The sequence below is a fragment of the Typopeltis vanoorti genome, chromosome 4 (genome assembly GCF_054136105.1).
Source record: "Typopeltis vanoorti isolate ZY-2024b chromosome 4, IOZ_Tvanoo_1.0, whole genome shotgun sequence".
Lineage (NCBI taxonomy): Eukaryota > Metazoa > Arthropoda > Arachnida > Uropygi > Thelyphonidae > Typopeltis > Typopeltis vanoorti.
In genome coordinates this window covers 77,563,491-77,589,027 of record NC_143552.1, presented here as the reverse complement: position 1 = coordinate 77,589,027, position 25,537 = coordinate 77,563,491, and the positions used below count along the sequence as shown (strand labels likewise).

Here is a 25,537-nt window from a genome sequence, read left to right as displayed (position 1 = left end):
ATGAGACTGGCTAACTCACCTTTCGTCAAAAGAGACCAAATACAGGTTCCTCACGTCACAGACAGGAATTGAACCCAGATCTTTCCCACCAAAGGGCTTCATCTATACCGACTGGACTATGGAGGCTCTATAGATTTTGAGTAATCTCAACTCTGAATGGGAAGGTGAAGTTGCAGTTATAGGGTTTTAATATTTCTTGGGGGTTGGAGAGCCACTGGTTAAGAAAGTGTTAAGGATATAATCAAGTTCAGTAGTTAGGGCACTGTTAGCAGAACTGGTTGATTTTGCCATGCCATACAGGATTTTTATAATCCCATATTGTTGGGGGGGGGGGGGGGGTGACAGCTGATGAATGTACTACCTGTATGTGTAGGTTTTCTGTAAACAGAATGCAGGGATCCATCAGGCTGGCATGTAATCTGTGTCTTGGAACAGGAGGCTGTTGTTTTTCCTTTTCCAAGGTAAATTGGATACTGGGATGTTGACTGTTTAGATGTGTTAAAAAATTGTGGAGTGTATCCAGGTTGGCCAAATTGAGAACACATCATCCACCTAGTGTAGCGAGATAGTGGATTTATGTGGGGCAGAGTTTAAAGCTTTTTTTTCTTCAAAGGTTTCCATGAAGAAGTTGACCAAGGGTGGAGAAAGTGGAGAACCCATGGCTGTCACCTCTATCTGTTTGTAGAAATTTCCTTGCCAAATGAAATAGCCTGAGATCATGGTGAACTGAAACAGGGCTGAGATATCAAGAGGAAATATGGCTTGGATCATAGTTTATAGGGAAGTAGGTAGAATGACCTAGAAATAAGGAGGCAAGCTTACCTGAGTAATGTAACTGATTTAAAACCACAGTTTTTCTCTTATCTGCTTTGGTATTTACTATTTTGTTATTGCTTTTAATTTCTTGCAGAGCATCAAATTCTTTTTCTGATGGGTTGCTTTTTGGTGATTGAGTTTTGGTGAGTATATTAGCTACATCCAGTTTGATGTTGTTCATAACATGGTTGGGAAGGCTGTGGATGCCTTGCTCTATTTAGATCACGATTTCTTCTGCCGGATTTTTTTTTTTTTAAAAAGAATTTTTTTTCTGCCAGAAAGTATTAATTAAAGTCATTTACAATATGTTGTTATTTCCTGAAAGATAGTTACTCATAACTATTAATTTTTCAGTGAGTAACTATCTTCAAGAATGGCATGTAATACACTGTCCATCAGAATAACTTTTATTGCACCACCCATAACTGCACAACTGGAAATTATTAAAAATTTGCCTGACTAACAAATTGCTTTACATTCATACTTATTCTTTCCCTCAGACAGCCTGCAAAGAGTTCATGATTACTGATTTTTAAATTTTCATAAATTTAAAAATACAATTACAGAATTTGTCTTAATTATTGGTGACATATATAACTGCAAAGCAAAAAGTCTTTTCCTTTCTAACATAAGTTCAGTTTCTCTGGAAAGCACACATGATGATACTCTATATGCTCAAGAGAAGCATGCCAAAAAGCAAGAGGCAATTTGTCACACCCCCTCCAATGGGAGCACCACATGACACAATCTATCTGGTGTTCAGCATGAAAGTGTTAAAACTGATTATACAAAATATAATATTAATTATTCGAGAAAATATTAAACACTATGGGTGATTAATAACTCACCAAATAACATAATCACATGAACATGCAAAAATAAATTTTACATTCCTTAAATTAAATAAAACAGTGATTTAATTTTACAAGGGGTGTTTATTGAAAGAAAGAATGCAGCAGAAAAATGAGAAAAACATTGCTCTTAAGTAACAAAATAAAAATATTAGCAGAACTCTGATTTTAAATTGTTAAGTACAGAATAATTATGGATTTAATAAACAAAAATAATCAAAATTTTCTTTCCTTCTTTCTTTTCTTTTTGCTCCTTCCCCACAATGCTATTAGAGTATTTGAGGACTAGGGATGAATCCTTCCTATTTTGCTATTTCATCTTATGTGGAAAGGGCCTCTGCAACCCTACCACTTTCTTCTTGCAGTGACTTCACTCCAAAATGCTAATATGGTTGTGCCTTATAATGCATCTCATGCTGCATTGACTGTCGCGCAGAATAATCAGAGCCGCGTTCCGGACTTAGGCAGAGGGTCCTGTTAGAGAAGTATATTACAGTCTCCATCAAAAGTCAGTGGTACTGCGAATGAGCAACACAGAAGGTATAAGATTAATCTTAGAAGGGAATTTTACATAGGCACATGGAATGTCTGGGGTCTACAGATGGGTGCTCTTGAGATTGTCTGTAAAGAGATGGATAGGTATAAAATTGACATCCTGGGAATTACAGAGACCAGATGGAATGGAGAAGGTCACTTCAAAAGACAGGATGGTAAGCTAGTTATTTACTCAGGTGGTGACTCAAAACATCATGGAGTAGCTGTGATACTGAAGACAGCTCAGGCAAGAAGCCTTCTTGATTATAACCCCATTAATAACAGGATATTCTCTATTAGACTTAAGGCTCAACCTACTAATGTATCAATTGTGGTAGTTAATACAGCCCACATGGATAGGCTTGAAGAAGAGGGTGAGGAATTCTATGAAAACTTACAAACTGTTTTGTACTGCCTACCAAGGAAAGACATACTGTACATCTTAGGGGACTTAAATGCAAAAGTGGGAAAGGGTATGAGAGTCAGGCCGGAGTGTGGCATGTTTGGTCTGGGTGAACGTAACACATGAGGTGAAAGACTGTTGGAATTTCCCCTTGCTAACAGATTAGTTATTACCTGCTACCAGAAACACCCATGACAATCTATACTTGGACATCTAACATTGATAGGTCAAGGCACCAGATTGATTACATCCTGGCTCTCCAGTGGTGGAAAACAAGCATCTCTAATGTGCATACTTGTCCTGGAGCAGATTGTGGTATAGACCATCAGCTAGTAAGAGCCAAAGCAAGACTAAGACTCCGAAAACTTCCAGGGCAGGCACATCCCACTAGATTGGATGTTAGAGTAATTCCTAGTGGATTCACAGAAGAAACATCAACTCAGTTGGATGATGTTTTGGAGACCAATGAGAACTCAGCAGAAATGCTTTGGAAAGGAGTCAAGGTGATAATACAGGATACAGCAAAGAAGTACAAGAAGAAGACTAAGAGACCCATGGATATCAGATTCAACATGGGAACTAATCAAAAGAAGGCAGTTGGAAAAACAAAGAGCGATAGGGACTGAAGAATACAAGAGATTACATAGAGAAGTCAGAAGAGCCATCAAGCAGGACAAGGAAAGGTTCTATACTAATAAATGTGAAGAAATAGAGTTCCAGATGAGAAGGCATAATTATAAAAGGATGTTTTATTTAGTTCGTGACTTAAAGCACAAGTTTAAGCCTAAATTGAATGTCATCAAAGACAGGAATGGGGCATTACTAACAGAAGAAAGAGAAATCAAAAACAGATGGAAAGGAATACTGTGAGGAACTGTACAGCACAGTGGATACAGAAAATGTGGAACCATCTCACCAGGAAAATTTTGATTTGGAACCTCCTCCACTTAGTGTTGAAGTTGAAAGAGCAGTTAAGCAGCTTAACAGCAATAAAGCCCCAGGTGCAGATGAAATCCCAGCAGAGTTAATTAAGGCCACAGGTGGGCGGAGGGATAAGAGTGTTTCATAGATTGATTACAAGGATTTGGGAGACAGGATCATGGCCTAGAGACTGCAAGAAGTCAGTTTTCATACCACTACATAAGAAAGGTGATACGAAGAGGTGCAAGAATTATAGAACTATTAGTTTGATATCTCATGCAAGCAAAATTTTATTGAAGATCACGCTAAATAGAATTGAGGCCAAAGTTGAGGCAGAGATGCCTGAGGAACAAGCAGGTTTTAGGAAAAGTAAGGTCACCAGAGATCAGATCCTTTGCCTTAGACAGATCATAGAAAAATATAAAGAATTCAGACTCCCTATCGTAATGTGTTTCTTAGACTACTCTAAAGGTTTTGACTGTGTTGAGCATGTGAAACTATGGGAAGTAATGAAAAGAATGGGTTTTCCTCAACACACCATCAAGTTGATAGTCAACTTGTATAAGGAGCCAGAAGCCACGGTAAGAATAGGTGTTGGATTGACTGACTGACTTCTCAAGTTGGAAAAGGAGTTAGGCAAGGATGTTTACATTCTCCTCACTTGTTTAGTACATATGCAGAGAACATCATGCGTGAAGCATTGGATGAGCTCAGGACAGGAATTAGGATAGGAGGTAGATTGATCAGTAATCTGAGGTATGCTGATACAGTACTCCTTTGTAATGACATGGAAGAACTAGGACTAATTGTTGACAAAGTTAACAAGATCAGTAATAACAGAGGACTTCAACTCAATCCTAGCAAGACAAAGATTATGGTTCTCAAAGGAAATAAAAACATAGAAGCTCTTGAGAAACAAGTGTACCTTAATGGAGAAAGAATTGAGAAAGTCAGCAAGTTTGACTACCTGGGATCCATTATTAATGTGAAGAATTGCTGTTCAGAAAAAGTCAGTAAAAGGTTAGGAATGACTAAAAAAACAGTCAGAGACTTGTCTAAAATCTGGAAGGATAGATCAATCTCCATGGGAACAAAGTTGAGGATTTTGATTGCAGTTGTTTTTCCAACAGCGACTTATGGATGTGAGACTTGGAACCTAAAGAAGTCAGATAATAAACGGATATCTGCTTCTGAGATGTGGGGTTAACAGAAGACTGTTGAAGACATCATATACTGAAAGGCGTACAAATGAATGGGTGTTAGAAAAGATTAGTAGAACTTTAAGGCTCCTTAAGGATAATGACAGAAGAAAGTTAAAATATTTAGGACACAGAAAGGATGGAAGGAGGACTTCTCAGAACAGTAATAGAAGGTAAAATTCCTGGAGAAAGGGGCAGGGGTAGACCATCAATGAGATAGATGGATGGATGGATGGTGTGTATGTGTGTGTGTGTGGAGTGACTGATCTTCAGAGAGTTGAGGCCACCAGAAAAGAAAACAACAGGACTACATGGCGAGGCCTGGTGTGGCCTCGTCAACCGAGCATCGGAGTGACCATACGGCATCTGTAGATGCCCAGTGAACATACAGAGAAAAATAATCAAAGTATCATCATCAAATTCCTGCCATGTACCCTGAAGTGGGGTGTACAGGATATGATAGTACTACATGAAAAATTTACATCATTACTAACTTAATATCTACAATTATCCTCCAGATCAGTCTGTTACTTGTCAAGACTCCAATATTATCAGATCTTATATTTCTGTCATCTAAGGCACTTTGTACCCTACCAAACCACCTATATTTTGGTCTTCCTCTGGGTCGTTTTGCTGCCAACCTGGCAGAGAACACTGGTTTTGCTAATCTTTCTTCACCCATTCTGTTTAAGTGACCATACCACCTGAGATTAGCTCTACTAATGCATTCCTGGATGTTGACAATGTCAAGTTCTTTCCTAATATCCTCGTTTTTAACATGATATTTGCCACTGATGCCATCTGTTCATGCCTATAATCTTTCTCAGGACTCTCATATCTGCGGTATCTAGTCTTTGGTCAAGTGTTTTACTTCTGACCCAGCTCTCAGATCCACAAGTTAAAACTGGTTTGAACACTGTCTTGTATACAGCTAATTTAGAGTTCCGACTAATTTCTCTCTTATTCCATATGAATTTATTCAATTGACTTTCTACCATACCAGCTTTATTGATTCTGTTGTCTATTTCCATATTTAATTTACTATCTTCACTAAAAATCGTACCTAAGTAGGTGAAATGTTTTACTTGTTCCACAGGTTCTCCGTTCACAATGCAGTTGACATTTTCAACGATTTGGACTATTTTCATTGTCTTTGTCTCTTTATTGCTGACCTTCATCCATATCTATTACAACAGTTATTCAATTTAGTCAAGGAAACTTGCAGACTCGTATCGTCTGCATAAAGCAAAGAGCTGACATTAACATCTCCAATTTTGATATCATGTTTAATACCACTTTCCTTCATAATGTGATCTATATAGATAATGAATAACACAGGGGATAATGTACATTCTTGTCTCACACCAGATTTAACATTAAACCATCTTCCTGTACTTCCTTCAATTCTAACTGCTGACTTACAACTCAAATAAAGACGAAGTATTGCTTGATATAATGCTCCATTGACACCATATAACTGTAGTGTATTGAATAGCTTCTCTCTTGGCACTTTATCATATGCCTTTTCCAGATCTACAAAACTCAAATAGATATCTTTGTTATATTCACAAGATTTCACCACTATTTGTCGTAAAGTGAAGATCTGATCCTGACAGCCTCTATTTGGCCAGAATCCTGCTTGTTCTTCACCAAGCTTTTCTTTTACTATTCTTCTCAACTGTTTCTCAAGTATACTTGCTTATATGTTACCAGGAACACTCAGTAGGGAAATATCTCTGTAATTCTCATATTCCGTTTTATTTCCCTTTTTATATATGGGTACTATGAGAGCTCGACTCCAATCATTGGGAATTCGTCCCTCTGTCCAGGCCTTCTGAACTATGTAGTGCAGCCACTTTAAGACTTTTATACCACCATACTTCAGCATTTCTGGTCGAATATCATCTACTCCTGCTGCCTTTCCACATTTCAAGCCTTTGATTATTTTTTCTACTTCAAGTATGGACATGTATTCCTGACTGGCCTGTTGAGTGCTTTTTACCACTGTGCTATCACTGCTTGTTTCATTTAGCAGTTTCTCGAGGTAATTACTCCATACTTCAAGGATATCTATTTCTCCCATTTTCATGTCACCTTTATCATCTCTGACTCCTTTTACAGCACTCTTCCCTCCATTCCTAAGCTTCTTCAATAACCTCCAAAATATTTTGCCACCTTCTTGATATTTATTTTCTATGTTCTTGCCAATGTCCTCCCATGACTTTTGTTTAGCTAGTTTTACACAGTGTTTCACTTTCTTAGATATGTCATCTCTATATTCTATAAGAGCATAAGCTGACTTATTTCCCAGCAACTTTTGATATGCATTCTTTTTTTTCTTCACTGTCTCTTTAACTTCCTGTGTCCACCATGGAGTTCTGATTTTTCTATCCTTGCAGACAACCTCACCACATGCCTCTCTGGGTGAATCAATCAAGATTTTCTTCAAGGTTTGCCACTGAATCTCTAAAGTTTGATTCCTGTTCTCAAACTCTTTCATTTATTCTTCAATAATCTTTGTGTATTTTAGTCTACAGTTAACATCTCAGAGATGTTCAACTTTTATTTGCTTTAAAACTTTCTTATATGTTATTCTTTTCAATATGAAATTCAATTTTATCCTGCTCAAGACTAAATAGTGATCACTTCCAATTTCAAATCCTCTGTACACTCTGGTGTCCTGCACAAGGGAGAAAACATCACTATCAACAATAACATAGTCAATGAGACTTTTCTTATTTCTTGCCTCTTCTCTCCATGTGAATTTGTGCACATTTTTATGTTGGAACATGGTGTTAGAATAACCAGTCCATGTCCTGAGTAGAAATCCAACAGGTATTTGCCATTATTATTAGCTATGCTCTTTTCTCCAAATTTTCCCAAAATATTTTTGTATGTCTCACAATCATTTCCTACTCTGCTATTTAGATCCCCAACAAGGACCAACTTTTCCTTTTTCATTGTGCCAGATGCTTTCTCTAAAGCATCAAAAAATTCCTCCACTTCTACTTTAGTAGAACCTTCTGTGGGACCATAGGCACAAATAAGTTTCATCGTCCAATTCCCCATTCTGATATTTGCCCACATCACTCTACTGAGACTGCCTGCCATTCAAGAAGATTAGCCTCGTATTTTGTGTTGAATACTATGGCTACTGCTTCTTTTTCTTGATTGTCATTGCCTGAATATAACATTTTATATTTATTGCTCAGAAAGATTTCACCAGTTTTTGTCTTTTTTGTTTCAGTCACCCCTATTATGTCGATCTGGTACTTCTTCAGCTAGCTCCATTTCTTTGCCATTCAGGATTCTTACGTTGATAGTACCGATCTTTAACTCTGGTGATGTTGAGTTGGGGTGTGCTTTCAGATTTGTTCCATTAGCGGACATTTTGCTGTTCGCGAAACAATGGGGGCCTTGTTTAACCGGGCGACGCCCCAGCTGGCATGAAATTTTGTCATGTTGTACCATCATTTTGTATTTTGGTTTAAGCCAATAAGAATTACAATTTGGTCGGCTAAATCCCAAATTGCCAGCCCATCCTCGTTCGTTCAGTATCCAGGTAGATACCCAACAGGGTGCACCATGAGAAGGTGAGGATTGGACATTAGCTCAGAAGCCCTGGTCGGTTCTCCGCCTTCCTTTAAAGGCGATGTGGAGGTCTCCTCTCAGTTATACAGCTTTGACCCTTAAGCACCCAAATTAAAGTTGCAATAATCTGGGATGTAAGAAAAGCAATTTTTCAGCCTTTCTTAGAAGTCTACTTCTGATTTTTGATAAAAATTTCTGGTTTCTGATACGACTTTACTGTATATGCTTGTAACTGGTGTCAAAAAATTTTTTTCTTGCTATTTCACTCAAAATGGGCAATGCAATTTTCCATTCTTGCCACCACACTAATGGACCTTCAGTTCTTTTTAAAAGTGGCTTATTAAAATATGCAATCATCTCATCATTAATGTTTTTCTGTGGTTGATTCTGCTTTCGACCGAATGGTGATACGGCGGCAGAAGCAATATCATCAAAACACTGCAATAATTTACTACTATTTTTCTTTTCACTTTTAATTTTAAACAACCTCACATTTTTTTTTGATAAAGGAATGCTATTGATTTCTTCATCACTTGCTACTTCCAAATCCGATTTCTCATTAATTAGAATTTCACATAATTAATAATGATAAGGCAAAGATCATGGTTCTCAAAGGAAAAACAAACAGAGAAGCTCGTGAGAAACAAGTGTATCTTAATAGAGAAAGAATTGAGGAAGTCAGCAAGTTTGAGTACCTGGGATCCATTAATAATGGGAAGAATTTCTGTTCAGAAAAAGTTAGAAAAATGTTAGGAATGACTAAAAAAACAGTCAGAGACCTGTCTAAAATCTGGAAGGATGGATCTATCTCCATGGGAACAAAGTTGAGGATTTTAGATGCAGTTGTTTTTCCAACAGCGACTTATGGATGCAAGACTTGGAACCTAAAGAAGTCAGATATTAAATAGATATCTGCTTTTGAGATGTGGTGTTACAGAAGGCTGTTGAGGATATCATATACTGAAAAGCGTACAAATGAATGGATGTTAGAAAAGATTAGCAGAACTTTAAGGCTCCTTAAGGATACCGACAGAAGAAAGTTAAAATATTTTGGACACATAGAAAGGATGGAAGGAGGACTTCTCAGAACAGTAATACAGGGTAAAGTTCCTGCGAAAAGAGGCAGGAGTAGACCATCAATGAGATGGATGGAGGGCATGTGTGGAGTGATCTTCAGAGAGTTGAGGCTGCCAGAAAAGCAAACAACAGGACTACATGGCGAGGCCAGGTGTGGAACATCATAGAGCATCGGAGTGACCATACGGCATCTGTAGATGGCGAGTTAGCATATAGAGAGAGAGAGAGAGAGAGAGAGAGAGAGAGAGGAGACCTCCACATAGAAAGGAATGCAGAGAACTGACCAGGGCTTCTGACCTAATATCCACTTTTCACATTCTCGTGGTGCACCATATTAGGTATCTACCTGGATACTGAACAGATGAGGATGGGCTGGCAATTTGGAATTTAGCCAACCAAATTGTCTTCTTATTGACTTAAACCAAAATTTCAAATGATGGTACAACATGACAGAATTTCATGCCGGGGGCATTGTCTGGTTAAACAAGGCCCCTGTTGTTTTCGCTAGGGAACCAGGGAAAACAGTTAAAAGTCAGCTATTGGAACAAATCCTAAAACTTACCCCAACTCAACATTACCAGAAAGTTCAAGATCGGTACTATCAACATAAGAAGCATAAATGGCAAAGAAATGGAGCTAGCTCAGGAATTGGATAAGTACCAGATCGACATAATAGGGTGACTGAAACAAAAAAGACAAAAACTGGTGAGATTTTTATGAGCAATAAATACAAAATGTTATATTCAGGCAATGACAATCAAGGAAAAGGAGTAGTAGTCATAGTATTCAACACTAAATATGAGGCTAATCTTCTTGAATGGCAGGCAGTCTCAAGTAGAGTGATATGAGCAAATATGAGAATGGGGAACTGGACAATGAAACTTATTTGTGCCTATGGTCCCACAGAAGGTTCTACTAAGGTAGAAGTGGAGGAATTTTTTGATGTTTTAGAGAAAGCAACTGAAACAATGAAAAAGGAAAAGTAGGTCCTTGTTGGGGATCTAAATAGCAGAGTAGGAAATGATTGTCAGACACACAAAAATATTTTGGGAAAATTTGGAGAAAAGAGCAAAGCTAATAATAATGGCAAATACCTGTTGGATTTCTACTCAGGACATGGACTGATTATTACTAACACAATTTTCCAAAATAAAAATGTGCACAAATTCACTTGGAAAAAAAAGGCAAGAAATAAGAAAAGTCTTATTGACTATGTTATTGTTGATAGCGATGTTTTCTCCCTCGTGCAGGACACCAGAGTGTACAGAGGATTTGAAATTGGAAGTGATCACTATTTAGTCTTGAGCAGGATAAAATTGAATTTCATAGTGAAAAGAATAACATGTAAGAAAGTTTTAAAGCAAATAAAAGTTGAGCAGCTCTCAGATGTGAACTGTAGACTAAAATACACAAAGATTATTGAAGAAAAAATGAAAGAGTTTGAGAACAGGAACTAAACCCTGGAGATTCAGTGGAAAGCCCTGAAGAAAACACTGAGTGATTTAGCCAGAGAGGCATGTGGTGAGGTTGTGTGCAAGGCTAGAAAAATCATAACTCCATGGTGGACACAGTGAACTAAAAGAAGAAAGCATATGAAAAGTTCCTGGCAAATAAGTCAGCTTGTGCTCTTACAAAATCTAGAGACATATGTAAGAAAGCTAAACACTGTGTAAAACTGGCTAAAAAGTCATGAGAGGAGTTTGGCAAGAACACAGAAAATAAATATCAAGAAGGTGGCAAGATATTCTGGAGGTTGTGAAAGAAGCTTAGAAATGAAAGAAAGAGTGCTGTAAAAGGAATTAAAGATGATAATGGTGACATGAAAACAGGAGAAAAATACATCCTTGAAGTACGGAGGAGTAATTATTTTGAAAAACTACTAAATGAAACAAGCAGTGATGACAGCACAGTGGTAAAAAACACAGACCAGGCATGCAGTCAGTAATACATATCCATACTAGACTTGACAAAGGGACGAATTCCAGATGATTGGAGTAGAGCTCTCATAGTACCCATATATAAAAAGGGAAATAAAACTGAATGTAAGAATTACAGAGACATTTCATTACTGAGTGTTCCTGGAAAGATATATGCAAGTATACTTGAGAAACGGTTGAAAAGGATTGTGGAAAAAAAGCTTGGTGAAGAACAAGCTGGATTCACGCCAAATAAAGGCTTTCAAGATCAGATTTTCACTTTACAACAGATAGTTGAGAAATCATGGGATTACAAAGATCTGTATTTAAGTTTTTGTAGATCTGTAAAAGTCATATGCCAAGAGAGAAGCTATTGCAAATGCTACAGTTAATGGGGCATTATATGTTATTAATGGAGCATTATATCTAGCAATACTTGGTCTTTATTTGAGTTGTAAGTCAGCAGTTAGAATTGAAGGAAGTACAGGAAGATGGTTTAATGTTAAATCTGGTGTCAGACAAGGATGTACATTATCCCCTCTCTTATTCATTATCTATATGGATCACATTATGAAGGAAAGTGGTGTTAAACCCGATATCAAAATTGAACGTATTAATCTCTTTGCTTTATGCAGATGATGTTTTACTTCATCTGCATAAATGTTGTAATAGATATGACGGTCAGCATTAAAAAGACAAAGACAATGAAAATAGGCAGAAACATTGAAAATATCAACTACAATGTGAATGGAGAACTTATAGAACAAGAAAAACATTTCAGCTACTTAGGCACGATTTTTATTGAGGATGATATGTTAAATAAGGAAATAGACAACAGAATCAACAAAGCTCGTATGGTAGGAAGTCAACTGAATAAATTTATATGGAATAAGAGGGAAATTAGCCAAAATACTAAATTAGCTGTATAAAAGACAGTGTTTAAACCAATTTTAACTTATGGATCTGAGAGCTGGGTTAGATGTAAAACACTTGACCAAAGACTAGAGACTGCAGATATGAGAGTCATGAGAAAGATTAGAGGCATGAACAGATAGCATCAACAGCAATATCACATTAAAAAAAGGATATTAGGAAAGAACTTTTCCTAATTTAATATTGTCAGCATCCAGGAATGCATTAGCAGAGCTAATCTCAGGTGGTATGCTAACTTAAGCAGAATGGGAGAGGAAATATTAGCAAAACAAGTGTTCTCAGCCAGGTTGGCAGGAAAAAGACCCCAGAGGAAGACCAAGATATAGGTGGATTGATACGGCAAAAAGTGCCTTAGAAGACAGAAATATTTGGAGTCTTGACATTTAACATACTGATTTGGATGAAAATTGTAGATAGGAAGTTAGTAATGATGTAAATTTTTCATGTAGTACTATCATATCCTGTAGACCCTTGAGGATATATATCAGGAATTTGATGATGATGATAATTTTGTCTGACTTGAAAAACGCTGGCTTAAATCTTGGATCTAATATCGTTGAAATAATATACGGTCATACCCTGACTTACGCGAATCCGGAGTTACGCAGTTTCTTATATGTACATATTCCCATTCCTCGTCACGACTCACCACTAGTCGTATCTTTTTGACGCCGGCTGTATTTGCCAGTGTCGCACATGCTGTGAACAAGCACTGATGTGTTTTGTGCGGTCTCCATTCATACACGATTTTTATAGTCTACACTCTACATTTGCAATTGTTTTAATGTTATGTTCTTGATAAAATTTTATCACAAAATATAATAATGTCATCCAAAAGAAGCAAATCCAATTCTTCTACAGCTAGCAAGAAAAGAAAAACATTGACTTTGGAAACAAAACTCAACATTATTAAGGATTTTGAAGGTGGAATGAAAATTTGTGAGCTAGAAAGAAGTTTGATCTACAGGAATCCACAGTAAGAACAATCATAAAATAAAAGAAAGGTTTACAGATTTTGGAGGGCATAGATTCTAACGAGAAACAAATTGTAGCCACAACGCAAGGAATAAGAAAATCACTGGCTTGCTATGAAGAAATTTTGCGTGACAAGAAAAACACATTATGCCATCAGACGAATCTATTAGATTTTAGGAAACCATCAACATCGAAATAACTTTCTTTTTTTTTATATACAAAAAACTACAATTATGATTATATTTCTTAAAAAACATAATGTTTTGTGTAAACCTTTGGTCCGAATTAACTAATATTTTGCATGTTTGTATATATAAATTATATGCAAAATTATACCCCGAGTTATGCGAATTCGACTTACGCGCTTTTTGTTGGTCCCGCCTACTGCCTAACTATGGGGTATGAGGGTATTTATTTCTGAATAAAATATCAAATCTTCTGCTGATTTCTTCACAGAGAATTTTTTTCATTGTTCCTACTCTGAAGTATCATCGTCATCATTTTTAAATAAATAAATCTGCAGAGTCACAATAGCTAGAAGCACTTTTGAAAGTAAAACAATGAACTCATGGTTTTTGGTTTGGTAATTTCCTCGAAAGGCTCCAATAATAGTTGTGGTTCCATTAAAGACCAATGAATTGAGCTTTTAAAAAGACCGAACTTTTTAAATAGTGCGAAAACCGGCACAGAGAGCATGCTGCAGTTACTGTGCACACCTAGCAGGTTTTGACAACAAACTGCCATCTGTCCCATTCTACTATGAGCATTAGTCGCTGAATCTATTGTTTCCATTAGGTATAGTTTCTGAGAAAATTCCCATGCTACTCCTCTTAAACACTATTATTATAATAACAGCTATTATAGCCTGTTTTTGTTTAGGAGTGTCCCTTATTTTAAATACATTGGCTATTATTATTCAAAAAAGGGGTATATATATTTTAGGGCATTTATGGGTGAGTATAGAAGGAAATTATAGCAGAATAAAAGAGGTGGAAAAATTTTGTACATACCTTGTTTTTGATTCCAGGATGTCTTCCAATTTCATGATCCTGCTTAAGGTTATTTATAAAGATGGGGGGGGGGGGCATGGGGGTGTGTTTTGATGTAAGAAAATAAATCTGGAAACCTGGGTTATGTATTAATAACACACATATATATATATATATATATATATATATTATTGTGTTTAGGGGCACATTTTGTGGGGGGGGGGGACGAGAGAAGGGGAAGGGTTTACTTATGTGGAAACTGGGACAGGGGAGGGGGTTAACGAGGTGCAGACTCTTTCGGTCGACTGACCATCATCAAACTTTTTTGGAATGCGTGTAGGGCTACGTCAAGCCTGTGAGTTGAATCTGCCAAATAAGGGCATTTGTTGTCACTAAATCGCCGGAGGCGTGGCTTAATTTGTAAGTTCTGGATCGTCCAACATTCGGAAATTAGGTAGGGGCGATGGATATTGATTGAATTTTCATCTCATTTTATGGCAATAGTTTCAGATATTCTAAGCATTGTTTCGTTGTCTGGTTTGTCTATGATTATGGCCTTGTCGATTTGGGGGATATGTTTCAGTTCAAGGGCGTGAGCTGCAATTTCTGTCTTCCCTGTACTCTGTGTTTTATTTTTCTTTTTGATGTTGGGATGTTTTTTTGTGTTCAGATATTCCGAAATGGGAATATTGCAATCCCTGAAGTGCTCTTGTAGTCTAGTCTATAAGGACCTAATTGTAGAGCCAGTGGAGGTGATGTCACAGTCTTTTTGACAAGGAAATTTGTAGACTACGTTGTGGTGTTCGAATATTTCATTGTGTGTGAAAGATTTCGTGGGTTTTAGGAGAGTTGTTAATTTTCAGTTCGTGGTGAATACTAGCTTGTAGTCCGTGTTTTTGAAAATGTATTTGTAGGCTTTGTATGTGTTTTGGATGTATGGCAATTTGATGACCATACGTGTACAGAAGTCTGTTTTGGTTGTATTATTATGACGGGATTTTGCCGTACTGTTCGCGTAACTTATTAGATGTGTGGGAGAGTTGCGATTTTTGAAAACCTGTGTTAAGTACTTTAATTCAGTGTTAAGATAATTGCTGTTGGTTGATAATTTGTAAGCATTGATAAATTGTGATAGAATGACTGATTTTTTAACGGAATATGGTTGAGTAGCTCTCAGATGTGAACTGTAGACTAAAATACACAAAGATTATTGAAAAAAAAATATAAGAGTTTGAGAACAGGAATCAAACCTTGGAGATTCAGTGGTAAACTCTGAAGGAAACACTGATTGATTCAGCCAGAGAGGCATGTGGTGAGGTTGTCTGCAAGGATAAAAGAATCAGAACTCCCTGGTGGACACAGGAAGTTAACCAGGCAGTGAAGGAAAAGAAGAAAGCATATCAAAAGTTCCGGTCAAATAAGTCAGCTTGTTCTCTTAGAGAATACAGAGACAAATGCAAGAATGCTAAAAACTGTGTAAAACTAGCTAAATAAAAGTCATGTGAGGACTTTGGCAAGAATATAGAAAATAAATATCAAGAAGGTGACAAAATATTCTGGAGGTTGTTGAAGAAGCTTAGGAATGGAGGAAAGAGTGCTGTAAAAGGATTTAGAGATGATAAAGGTGACATGAAAACGGTAGAAAAAGATATCCTTGAAGTATGGAGTAATTACTTTGAAAAACTGCTAAATGAAACAAGCAGTGATGACAGCACAGTGGTAAAAAACACTGACCAGGCATGCAGTCAGGAATATATATCCATACTAGAAGTAGAAAAAGCCATCAAAGGCTTGAAATGTGGAAAGGCAGCAGGAGTAGATGATATTCGACCAGAAATGCTGGAGTATGGTGGTATAAGTGTCTTACAGTGGCTGCATTGCATAGTTCAGAAAGCCTGGAAAGAGGGACGAATTCCCGATGATTGGAGTAGAGCTCTCATAGTACCCATATATTAAAAGTGAAATAAAACTGAATGTGAGAATTACAGAGGTATTTCACTACTGAGTGTTCCTGGCAAGATCTATGCAAGTATACTTGAGAAACGGTTGAGAAGAATTGTGGAAGAAAAGCTTGGTGAAGAACAAGCTGGATTCAGGCCAAATAGAGGCTGTCAGGATCAGATCTTCACTTTACGACAAATAGTCGAGAAAGAATGGGAATATAACAAAGATCTGTATTTAAGTTTTGTCGATTTGGAAAAGGCATATGACAAGGTGCCAAGAGAGAGAGAAGCCATTCAATACGCCATATTTAGCATATCAAAAAAGATTATAGCCGTGAACAGATGGCATCAATGGCAATATCATATTAAAAATGAGGATATTATTAAAGTATTTGACATTGTCAGCATCCAGGAATGTGTTAGCAGAGCTAATCTCAGGCGGTATGGTAACTTAAACAGAAAGGGCAAAGAAAGATTCGCAAAACAAGTGTTCTCTGCTAGGCTGGCAGCAAAACGACCCAGAGGAAGACCAAGATATAGGTGGATTGATATGGTACAAAGTACCTTAGACGATAGAAACATAAGATCTGATAATGTTGGAGTCTTGACAGGTAACAGACTGACTTGGAGGAAAATTATAGATAGGAAGTTAGTAATGATGTCATTTTTTTCATGTAGTACTGTCATATCCTGTACACCCCTTGAGGGTAAATGGCAGGAATTTGATGATGATGATGATGATGATATGGGTGGTATGAATTGAAATGGAGGTAGTTTGCAATATGTGTGGGTTTGCAGAATATCTTAGTAGCTATCTTGTTATTGCTTCTGATTAATGTCAGGTTTAAGAAATTGATGGATTTGTTCTGTTCAGTTTCATGGTGAATTGTAGTCTGTTGCTATAATCGTTGAGGGATGTTTGTAAGGCGGAGATGTGTGAGGATTTACCAATGCATAGAATATCGTCCAGGTATTGCCATAAAAGGTGATGCCTGCGGGGAGGGGGGGGGGGAGGAGGGTGGAGTAGAAGTGATCAATGTGTGCCAGGAATAATTCTGCTAGAAGTCCACTGATGCTTTGGCCCATTGGGAGACCGAAAATTTTGAACATATAAGGAGTTGTTGAACTTAAAGAAGTTGGTGGATATTGTGAGTTTGATCAAGCTAATGATGTCATTTGGTGTTAATTTTGTGCATGTGTGTATGATGTCTAATGTTCTGGGGACATCTACGTTGGTGTATAATGAAGTTGCATCTAGTGAGGTGAGGATGTCATCATGGGATGGAGTAGTGTTATTTATTTTCCAGAATAGGTCGTCCGTATTTTTGATCATACAGATAGATGTTGTTAGTAGTGGTTTGATGAGTTTGGCAACAAATTTTGATAAAGGGGCTGTGGTGGTATTCTTGTAGAAGACTATGGGTCGTATCAGATAACCGTCTTTGTGGGTTTTAATGATCCCGAACATATAGGGGGTGGGTGTAGTGTGTGTGTGTGTGGGGATGTCTCATTTGGTTTTATCTATTTTGTTTTGACTTTTTAAGGTGTGTAGGGTGCTGTTGATTTGTTTTATGAGGTCGGGGATAGGATCATTGTGGATTTTTTGGTAGGTGTGTCATCATCATCATCATCAAATTCCTGCCATGTACCCTCAAGGGGAGTACAGGATATGATAGTACTACATGAAAAAAAAAATTACATCATTATTAATTTCCTATCTACAATTTTCCTCCAAATCAGCCTGTTACTTGTCATCACTCCAACATTATCAGATCTTATATTTCTATCGTCTAAGGCACTTTGTACCGTATCAATCCACCTATATCTTGGTCTTCCTCTGGGTCGTTTTCCTGCCAACCTGGCAGAGAACACTTGTTTTGCTAATCTTTCTTCGCCAATTCTGTTTAAGTGACCATACCACCTGAGATTAGCTCTGCTAACGCATTCCTGGATGCTGACAATGCCAAGTTCTTTCCTAATATCCTCATTTTTAATATGATACTGCCATTGATGCCATCTGTTCACGCCTATAATCTTTCTCAGGACTCTCATATCTGTGGTCTCTAGTCTTTGGTCAAGTGTTTTATTTCTGACTCAGCTCTCGGATCCATAAGTTAAAACTGGTTTGAACACTGTCTTGTATACAGCAAATTTAGTGTTCCGACTAATTTCTCTCTTATTCCATATGAATTTATTCAATTGACTTCCCACCATACCAGCTTTGCTGATTCTGTTGTCTATTTCTATATTTAATTTACCATCTTCACTAAAAATCGTGCCTAAATAGCTGAAATGTTTTACTTGTTCCACAGGTTTTCCATTCACAACACAGTTGACATTTTCAATGATTCTGCCTATTTTCATTGTCTTTGTCTTTTTATTGCTGACCTTCATACCATATCTATTACAACAGCTGTTCAATTTAGTCAGAGAATCTTGCAGACTTGTAGTGAATTTATTTAGAAGTATAACATCATCTGCATAAAGCAAAGAGCTGACATTAACATCTCCAATTTTGATATCATGTTTAATACCACTTTCCTTCATAATGTGATCCATATAGATAATGAATAACAGAGGGGATAATGTACATCCTTGTCTCACACCAGATTTAACATTAAACCATCTTCCTGTACTTCCTTCAATTCTAACTGCTGACTTACAACTCAAATAAAGACTAAGTATTGCTTGATATAATGCCCCATTGACACCATATAACTGCAGCGTATTGAATAGCTTCTCTCTTGGCACCTTGTCATATGCCTTTTCCAGATCGACAAAACTTAAATACAGATCTTTGTTATATTCCCATGCTTTCTCGACTATTTGTCGTAAAGTGAAGATCTGATTCTGACAGCCTCTATTTGGCCTGAATCCAGCTTGTTCTTCATTCAAGCTTTTCTTCCACAATTCTTCTCAACCGTTTCTCAAGTATACTTGCATAGATCTTGCCAGGAACATTCAGTAGGGAAATACCTCTGTAATTCTCACATTCAGTTTTATTTCCCTTTTTATACATGGGTACTATGAGAGCTCTACTCCAATCATTGGGAATTCGTCCCTCTGTCCAGGCTTTCTGAAGAGTCTTACAGTGCAGCCACTGTAAGACTCTTATACCACCATACTTCAGCATTTCTGGTCGAATATCATCTACTCCTGCTGCCTTTCCACATTTCAAGCCTTTGATGGCTTTTTCTACTTCAAGTATGGATATGTATTCCTGACTGCATGCCTGGTCAATGTCTTTTACCACTGTGCTGACATCACTGCTTGTTTCATTTAGCAGTTTTTCAAAGTAATTACTCCATACTTCAAGGATATCTTTTTCTCCCGTTTTCATGTCACCTTTATCATCTCTAATTCCTTTTATAGCACTCTTTCCTCCATTCTTAAGCTTCTTCAACAACCTCCAGAATATTTTGCCACCTTCTTGATATTTATTTTCTATATTCTTGCCAAAGTCCTCCCATTACTTTTGTTTAGCTAGTTTTACATAGTGTTTAGCATTCTTGCATTTGTCTCTATATTCTCTAAGAGCACAAGCTGACTTATTTGCCAGGAACTTTTGGTATGCTTTCTTCTTTTCCTTCACTGCCTCTTTAACTTCCTGTCTCCACCAGGGAGTTCTGATTTTTTTATCCTTACAGACAACTTCACCACATGCCTCTCTGGCTGAATCAATCAATGTTTTCTTCAGAGTTTGCCACTGAATCTCCAAGGTTTGATTCCTGTTCTCAAACTCTTTCATTTTTTCTTCAATAATCTTTGTGTATTTTAGTCTATAGCTCACATCTGAGAGCTGCTCAACTTTTATTCGCTTTAAAACTTTTGGTGTGTTGGCTGTTATTTTGTTGTGGTAATCATTTTTGTTGATGATGACTACAGTATCTCCTTTGTCAGCTTTTGTGATCATGATATCTGGGTTCTTTCTTAAAGATAACAGGGCTCTTTGTAAGTTGGGAGTAATGTCGGGTTTCACTATTATTTTGCTATTTATAATGTTGTTTATTTTTTGGAATATTGTGTCTATGTTTGGGTCATTTTCAAGTTTTGCTTGGACTTCAATAATGATGTCTTTTTTCGGTACATATTTAGGGGATATTGCGAAGTTAAGTCCTTTGTTTAGGATGGTGATTTGGTCGGGTGTGAGGATGTGGTGTGACAGATTTTTGATGGAGTTGTCATGTGTGAGTCGTGAGGCAGTGGTGTCTGAAGGACTGGGAACAGTATGTGTTGTGTATTTGTTATGATGCATTAATAGGAATTTTTCTGCTTTGGCCAGCTGAATACTGAATCTTTCTACTGATTTGGCCAAAGCCAAATATTTGAAAAACATGCTGAAGTGACCGAATACCAAAGCAAAGTAATTACCAGAGATATGTTGAATAATCAACACATCCCTGGTTAAATTACAATTAAGTGAATTCACTTTGCTAAAAATTAGCACTACATGTAAAAATGATACATTAACTGTGCATGACTACTATATATAAACAATGAATCAATTGTACTTTTCTATACAATATAACTCCATTAACAAAACCTGATAATTTGAAACAGAAAACTCTTTTTACACTAATTTACTAAACAAAAAGACTGTAGAACATCCGTATGCATATGCTGATGGTCTACAATACATTATAAGAACAAAATAACTTAAAAATTCTTTATTAGGAACACATCTACAATTTTTTTGCATAAGTGGATATTAAATCCAGCATTATTTCAAAGCTGAATATAGAAACTATGAAAGTTTTGTAAAAAGGTTGAGAGAGCAGAGAGAGCTTACAGGAATACACTCATAGGCATTCATGAGTTGCCTAAGCTCTCTGGTCAACTTTTTTTTATGAAACTTTCATAGTTTCTATATTCGGCTTTGAAATAATCCTAGATTTTAATATCCACTTATATAATTTTGCATCGCTGAACTGAAGACTTTTGACTCTTTATTTTAGTAAATATTTTCACACACTGACCAAGAATTCGCTTATGAAAAATACACCTCTCTGATATTTAAAGTTCCTTAGTAGTGAACAAGAGTTTTTGCTCTTTTAAGGTTTCTTCTGAGTCTAGCTCCCAGTGAGGGGGTCCCTTAAGATTTCGGGGGGGGGGGCTTGAGAGAGAAAGCAACTTGAGTCTCCGAGGAAAGTTTCCAGCGTGGCCCATGTGCAGCTTTGTCGATGGATGCTTTTCCCTAGAATATGAGTGGTTCTGCTCAGTGGTAGGGTGAGCCTGTCACTGAGCGGAACCAATGCTGAGTTGGATGATCTTTCAGTCACTCGTAGGGAGTGGTCCAGGGATTGCCTAATTTTTGGCGATCCCTGGATCTTTACTTAGTATCTGTCTGATCTCTGAGGAGAACCAACCAATTCGAAACAGCTGTCAGGCCAGTGAAATCTTATCAAAATGGAACAATAATCCCGTAAGCTCTCTGGTCAACTTTTCTACGAAATATTCATAGTTTCTACATTTGGCTTTGAAATAATGCAGATTTAATATCAACTTTACTTATATAATTCTGCATCACCGAACTGAAGCCATTTGGCTCTTTATTTTAGTAAACCTACAAGTTTTATTATGATTGGAAAATGGGCTCAAAGAATAAGCACTTGTTGTGAATCTATATTTGTGTTCAACATTCTCATTATTATTTATGTCCTCAATATTAAATTTTATTGTTCTTCACTTAAAATTTGATCCAAGTCAACACAATAATTTGACAGAGATATGTCTGAACTAGAAAATTCATTAATATCCTTTCTAAAATCTTGACCAGGGATATCCACAAAAGAGTGCAACTTCAAGTTACCTTCAGGAAATTCTGGTGATATCTTGTGAAATGATTTTATTCTCTAATGAAAAGTATCATATTCAGAATCTTCTGATAAATTTTCATTATTAAATCCAGCATTATTTCAAAGCTGAATATAGAAACTATGAAAGTTTCATAAAAAAGTTGACCAGAAAGCTTACGGGAATACACTCACAGGCATTCATGAGTTGCCACTTTCTACTTAATTAGAAAATTCCACTTTCTTCTTAGAGGGAACAGATCTTTTATTTAAACTTTCATCAGAAAATTTTCTGATACTATAGTAGTAATATTCTTATCAAAGTAGTATTTCTTTATGCTATCATTATGTGCTATTATGAAGTAGGGTATTTAGCATCTGCTATTTTATGACATGGGAGAAATTTTCTTCAAAATCCTATATGGATCTGAAGCTTCTACACCCAGCTTACCCCTTTTTCCTTAAATTACTTTTGCTTTTGATTAAAACAGGGTCACCAACTTGTAACTCTACTTCTAAATTTATTTATCCTGAGTCTATTATTTTCTGAGGAAGATTCACTAGTGCTCCTAACTAAGGACCATGTAACATCAAATTTTTGCACTATACCAAATATTCATCTATGTCAACATAACGAGAATTTCCAGAATCAGAACATAGACCATTTGGAAAGATTGAGTCATAACCAAAGAGTGCAAAAAAAAATGGCTTTTCTTTAATATTGGAATGTAATGAAGAATGTTTGTCAAATAAAGTCTGGGGCAGAAAAGGTTTCCGGTCTTTAATCTTATCATAAGCTAGTATTGACAGTACTAGTTTTAATGTCTTATTCATTCTCTCACAAAATCCATTACACTGAGTTCTGTAAGGCTGTTGTGAACAATTTCTTCACATGCAACATCTTACAAACCTGAAATAACAGTTCTGAGATAAACTTTGACCCTCTGACAATTGCTGGACAACCATATCTATATATAATTTCATCAATAAGACACTTTGCCACTAAATATCTGCTTTATGATCTAACAGCAAAAGCTTCTGGGTATCTAGTTAACATATCAACCACCAAAAATATATATTTATTTTGGAAAATTTGAAAACTCTTTTTATGCTAATTTGCATACACAAAAACAGTGTAGAACATCGGTATGCATATACTGATGGTCTATACTTGAATAACAAAGAGCCAATAACATACAAAATAAACACTAATCATATTAAACTTGAGACCAATTTTAAAAAGACAGATATAAGGTATAATGAAGAAAAAATCATTATCATGATTTTTTTAAAAAAAAGACTATGTATTAGATTTGCTGGCCTGGTGTTGGGCGAATTATTAGCATATCTGCTCTCCAACTAACAGGCTGCAGGTTTGAATCCCACCATGGGCATTGATGTTTGTGATTGTCTTTAGGCGAATAATGAATTTCACTGCCAGGTGTGAGACCACTGTCCCACTTAATGGAGGCCTTGAAGTGGCTTGAAGAGTCCTATGTTTAATCACTAGAGCAGAGTTTCTAAATTATGTAAAAAATAAATTAAAAATATTTAAAAAAATATCAAATTGATAAAAATAGAAAATAAATCCTTAATCCACCCATGGTACAAAATGTACTTACTATAGGTTTACAAATAACCTTTTGTGGGGTGGGAGCAACATAAAAAAAGACATCTTTTGAAATCTAAATTATGAAAAAGATCAAGAAATACAGAAAACTGTAGAAAAATTTTATAGATAAATAGAACCTATATTTCCAAAGACAAATAAAATCAATAGTGAAAAATATTGAAAATGTGATGTAGAAGCCAATCACAATTAGCTAGTTATAGTAGTGACTACTATCACCACTAAGTGGAACACAAAATTGCTGTATCTGGTTTCATATCCAACAACTATAAGTTTATTACCACAAAAACATCAAAAAAATTTATTAAAGAAAGGGATTTATTTGTGATGCACAAAACTGTTTTTAAAAAATATTAATAAACTATAAATTATATATATATATATGTGTGTGTATACACATATATAAACTCTTTAAATACCTGTCATGGTGATGAGTTTCATTTATAATATTAACTAAGAGATTAGCCATTCAAATATTAGGATACACTTATTTTCAATATTGTATGATTGTATAGTTAAATATCTGCATGCTTACTTTAAAGGACCAAGTTTATCTCCTTTTCCCACTGCTTTTAATGTTGTTTCGATTATTTTGCAACCTTCATTTCCAAACTGATTACCTTTTGAAACAAACAAAAAAAAAAAAAAAAAAAAAAAAATCACCAGTTATCAATGGATTAGTAAATTATTAAAAATTCATATGAATCTTGAAAAAGGTCAACGAATTCAAAAATTTGAGAGATGTCTCTTAAAATTGATTTTTAAGAGACATCTTGATTAAATTGATTTTTTTTTTTTTAAATATGAAAAATAGGGATGTGAAGCGTAAGATATAGCCTTTCCACTCTTCACGTTCTTCTGGTCCACCCTGTTCTAAAAATACAAATGAGGCACTGGCAACCAGGTATGGCCAGTATAACCCTAGCACCCTAACAGAGCAAATGCTGTTAGAACTGCCTCTCCAGAGGCAATAGGTAGCAACTCTACCACATAACTTACTCAGCAAAAGGCTAGCAACCAGTCCTGGAGAAATCTGATATACTTTCAAGTTTCAGTCAAAGAAAAGCCACACAGCATATAAGGGAAATAACCAAGATTCAGGAAAAGGTAAATGAAACTGGAAAAAGGAATATATAATGAAAATTGCAAAATGGAGGAACTTGATGAACAACTAAACCAAAACAATGTAAAAGGTACATATAGTAACAAACAAAGAAAAAAAGCAAAAAAAAGGTACCAAAAGAAACTATATATACAAATCTATAGCAGAGTAAAAAAAAAGAAAGAGCAAAAGCAGGTATAATGGTAACAATACACAAATCTATGAAGAATAATATTATATATTATAACTAATGGATTGAAAGACTAATAGAAATTAGACTTAAAATATTAAGAGGTCACATAACAATAATCAGGATATATATACCAGAACAGGGAAAAGAAGAAGACAGTAAAACCTTTCACGAAGAACTGCAGAAAGTCATAGGTAAAACAAATAAAACAGACTATTTACTACTAGCTAGAGATTAAATGCCAGAATAGGAAACAGGAAATACAAAACAAACATAGGGAGACTTGGTGAAGATATATGTAATCAAAATGGACATAAAATGTGAGATTTTGTCATTTATAATTATATGATATCCTGTACACCCCCTTGAGGGTACATGTCAGGAATTTGATGATGATGACATGTACCCTCAAGGGGGTGTTACAGAAGACAAACAACTCCTAGAAGAACACAATGGATTCCAAAAAAGGCTGATCTTGTATGGATTCAATTTGTGGCCTTCACTGATTACAGAAAAATCTTTGATAAAAATTAATAGAAAATATTAACTAAATATACCAAATCAGCTCATAGTCTATTCAAAAAATATACACATGAAATAAAATAGCAATCAAATTAGAACATATATCAGGATGGAAAGACATATCAAGAGGAATACGGCAAGGATGTACCCTAT

General features: G+C 36.0%; 1 protein-coding gene across 1 annotated transcript in view; it reads right to left on the bottom strand.

The window, feature by feature from the left end:
- Positions 1-25,537, bottom strand: part of LOC150107426 (ran GTPase-activating protein 1-like) — a 295,507-nt gene that overhangs the window by 173,500 nt on the left and 96,470 nt on the right. Inside the window, exon 9 of the mRNA XM_090391286.1 lies at positions 24,106-24,190. Coding sequence (XP_090247412.1) covers positions 24,106-24,190 — 85 coding nt within the window. The remainder of the gene's footprint in view (positions 1-24,105; positions 24,191-25,537) is intronic.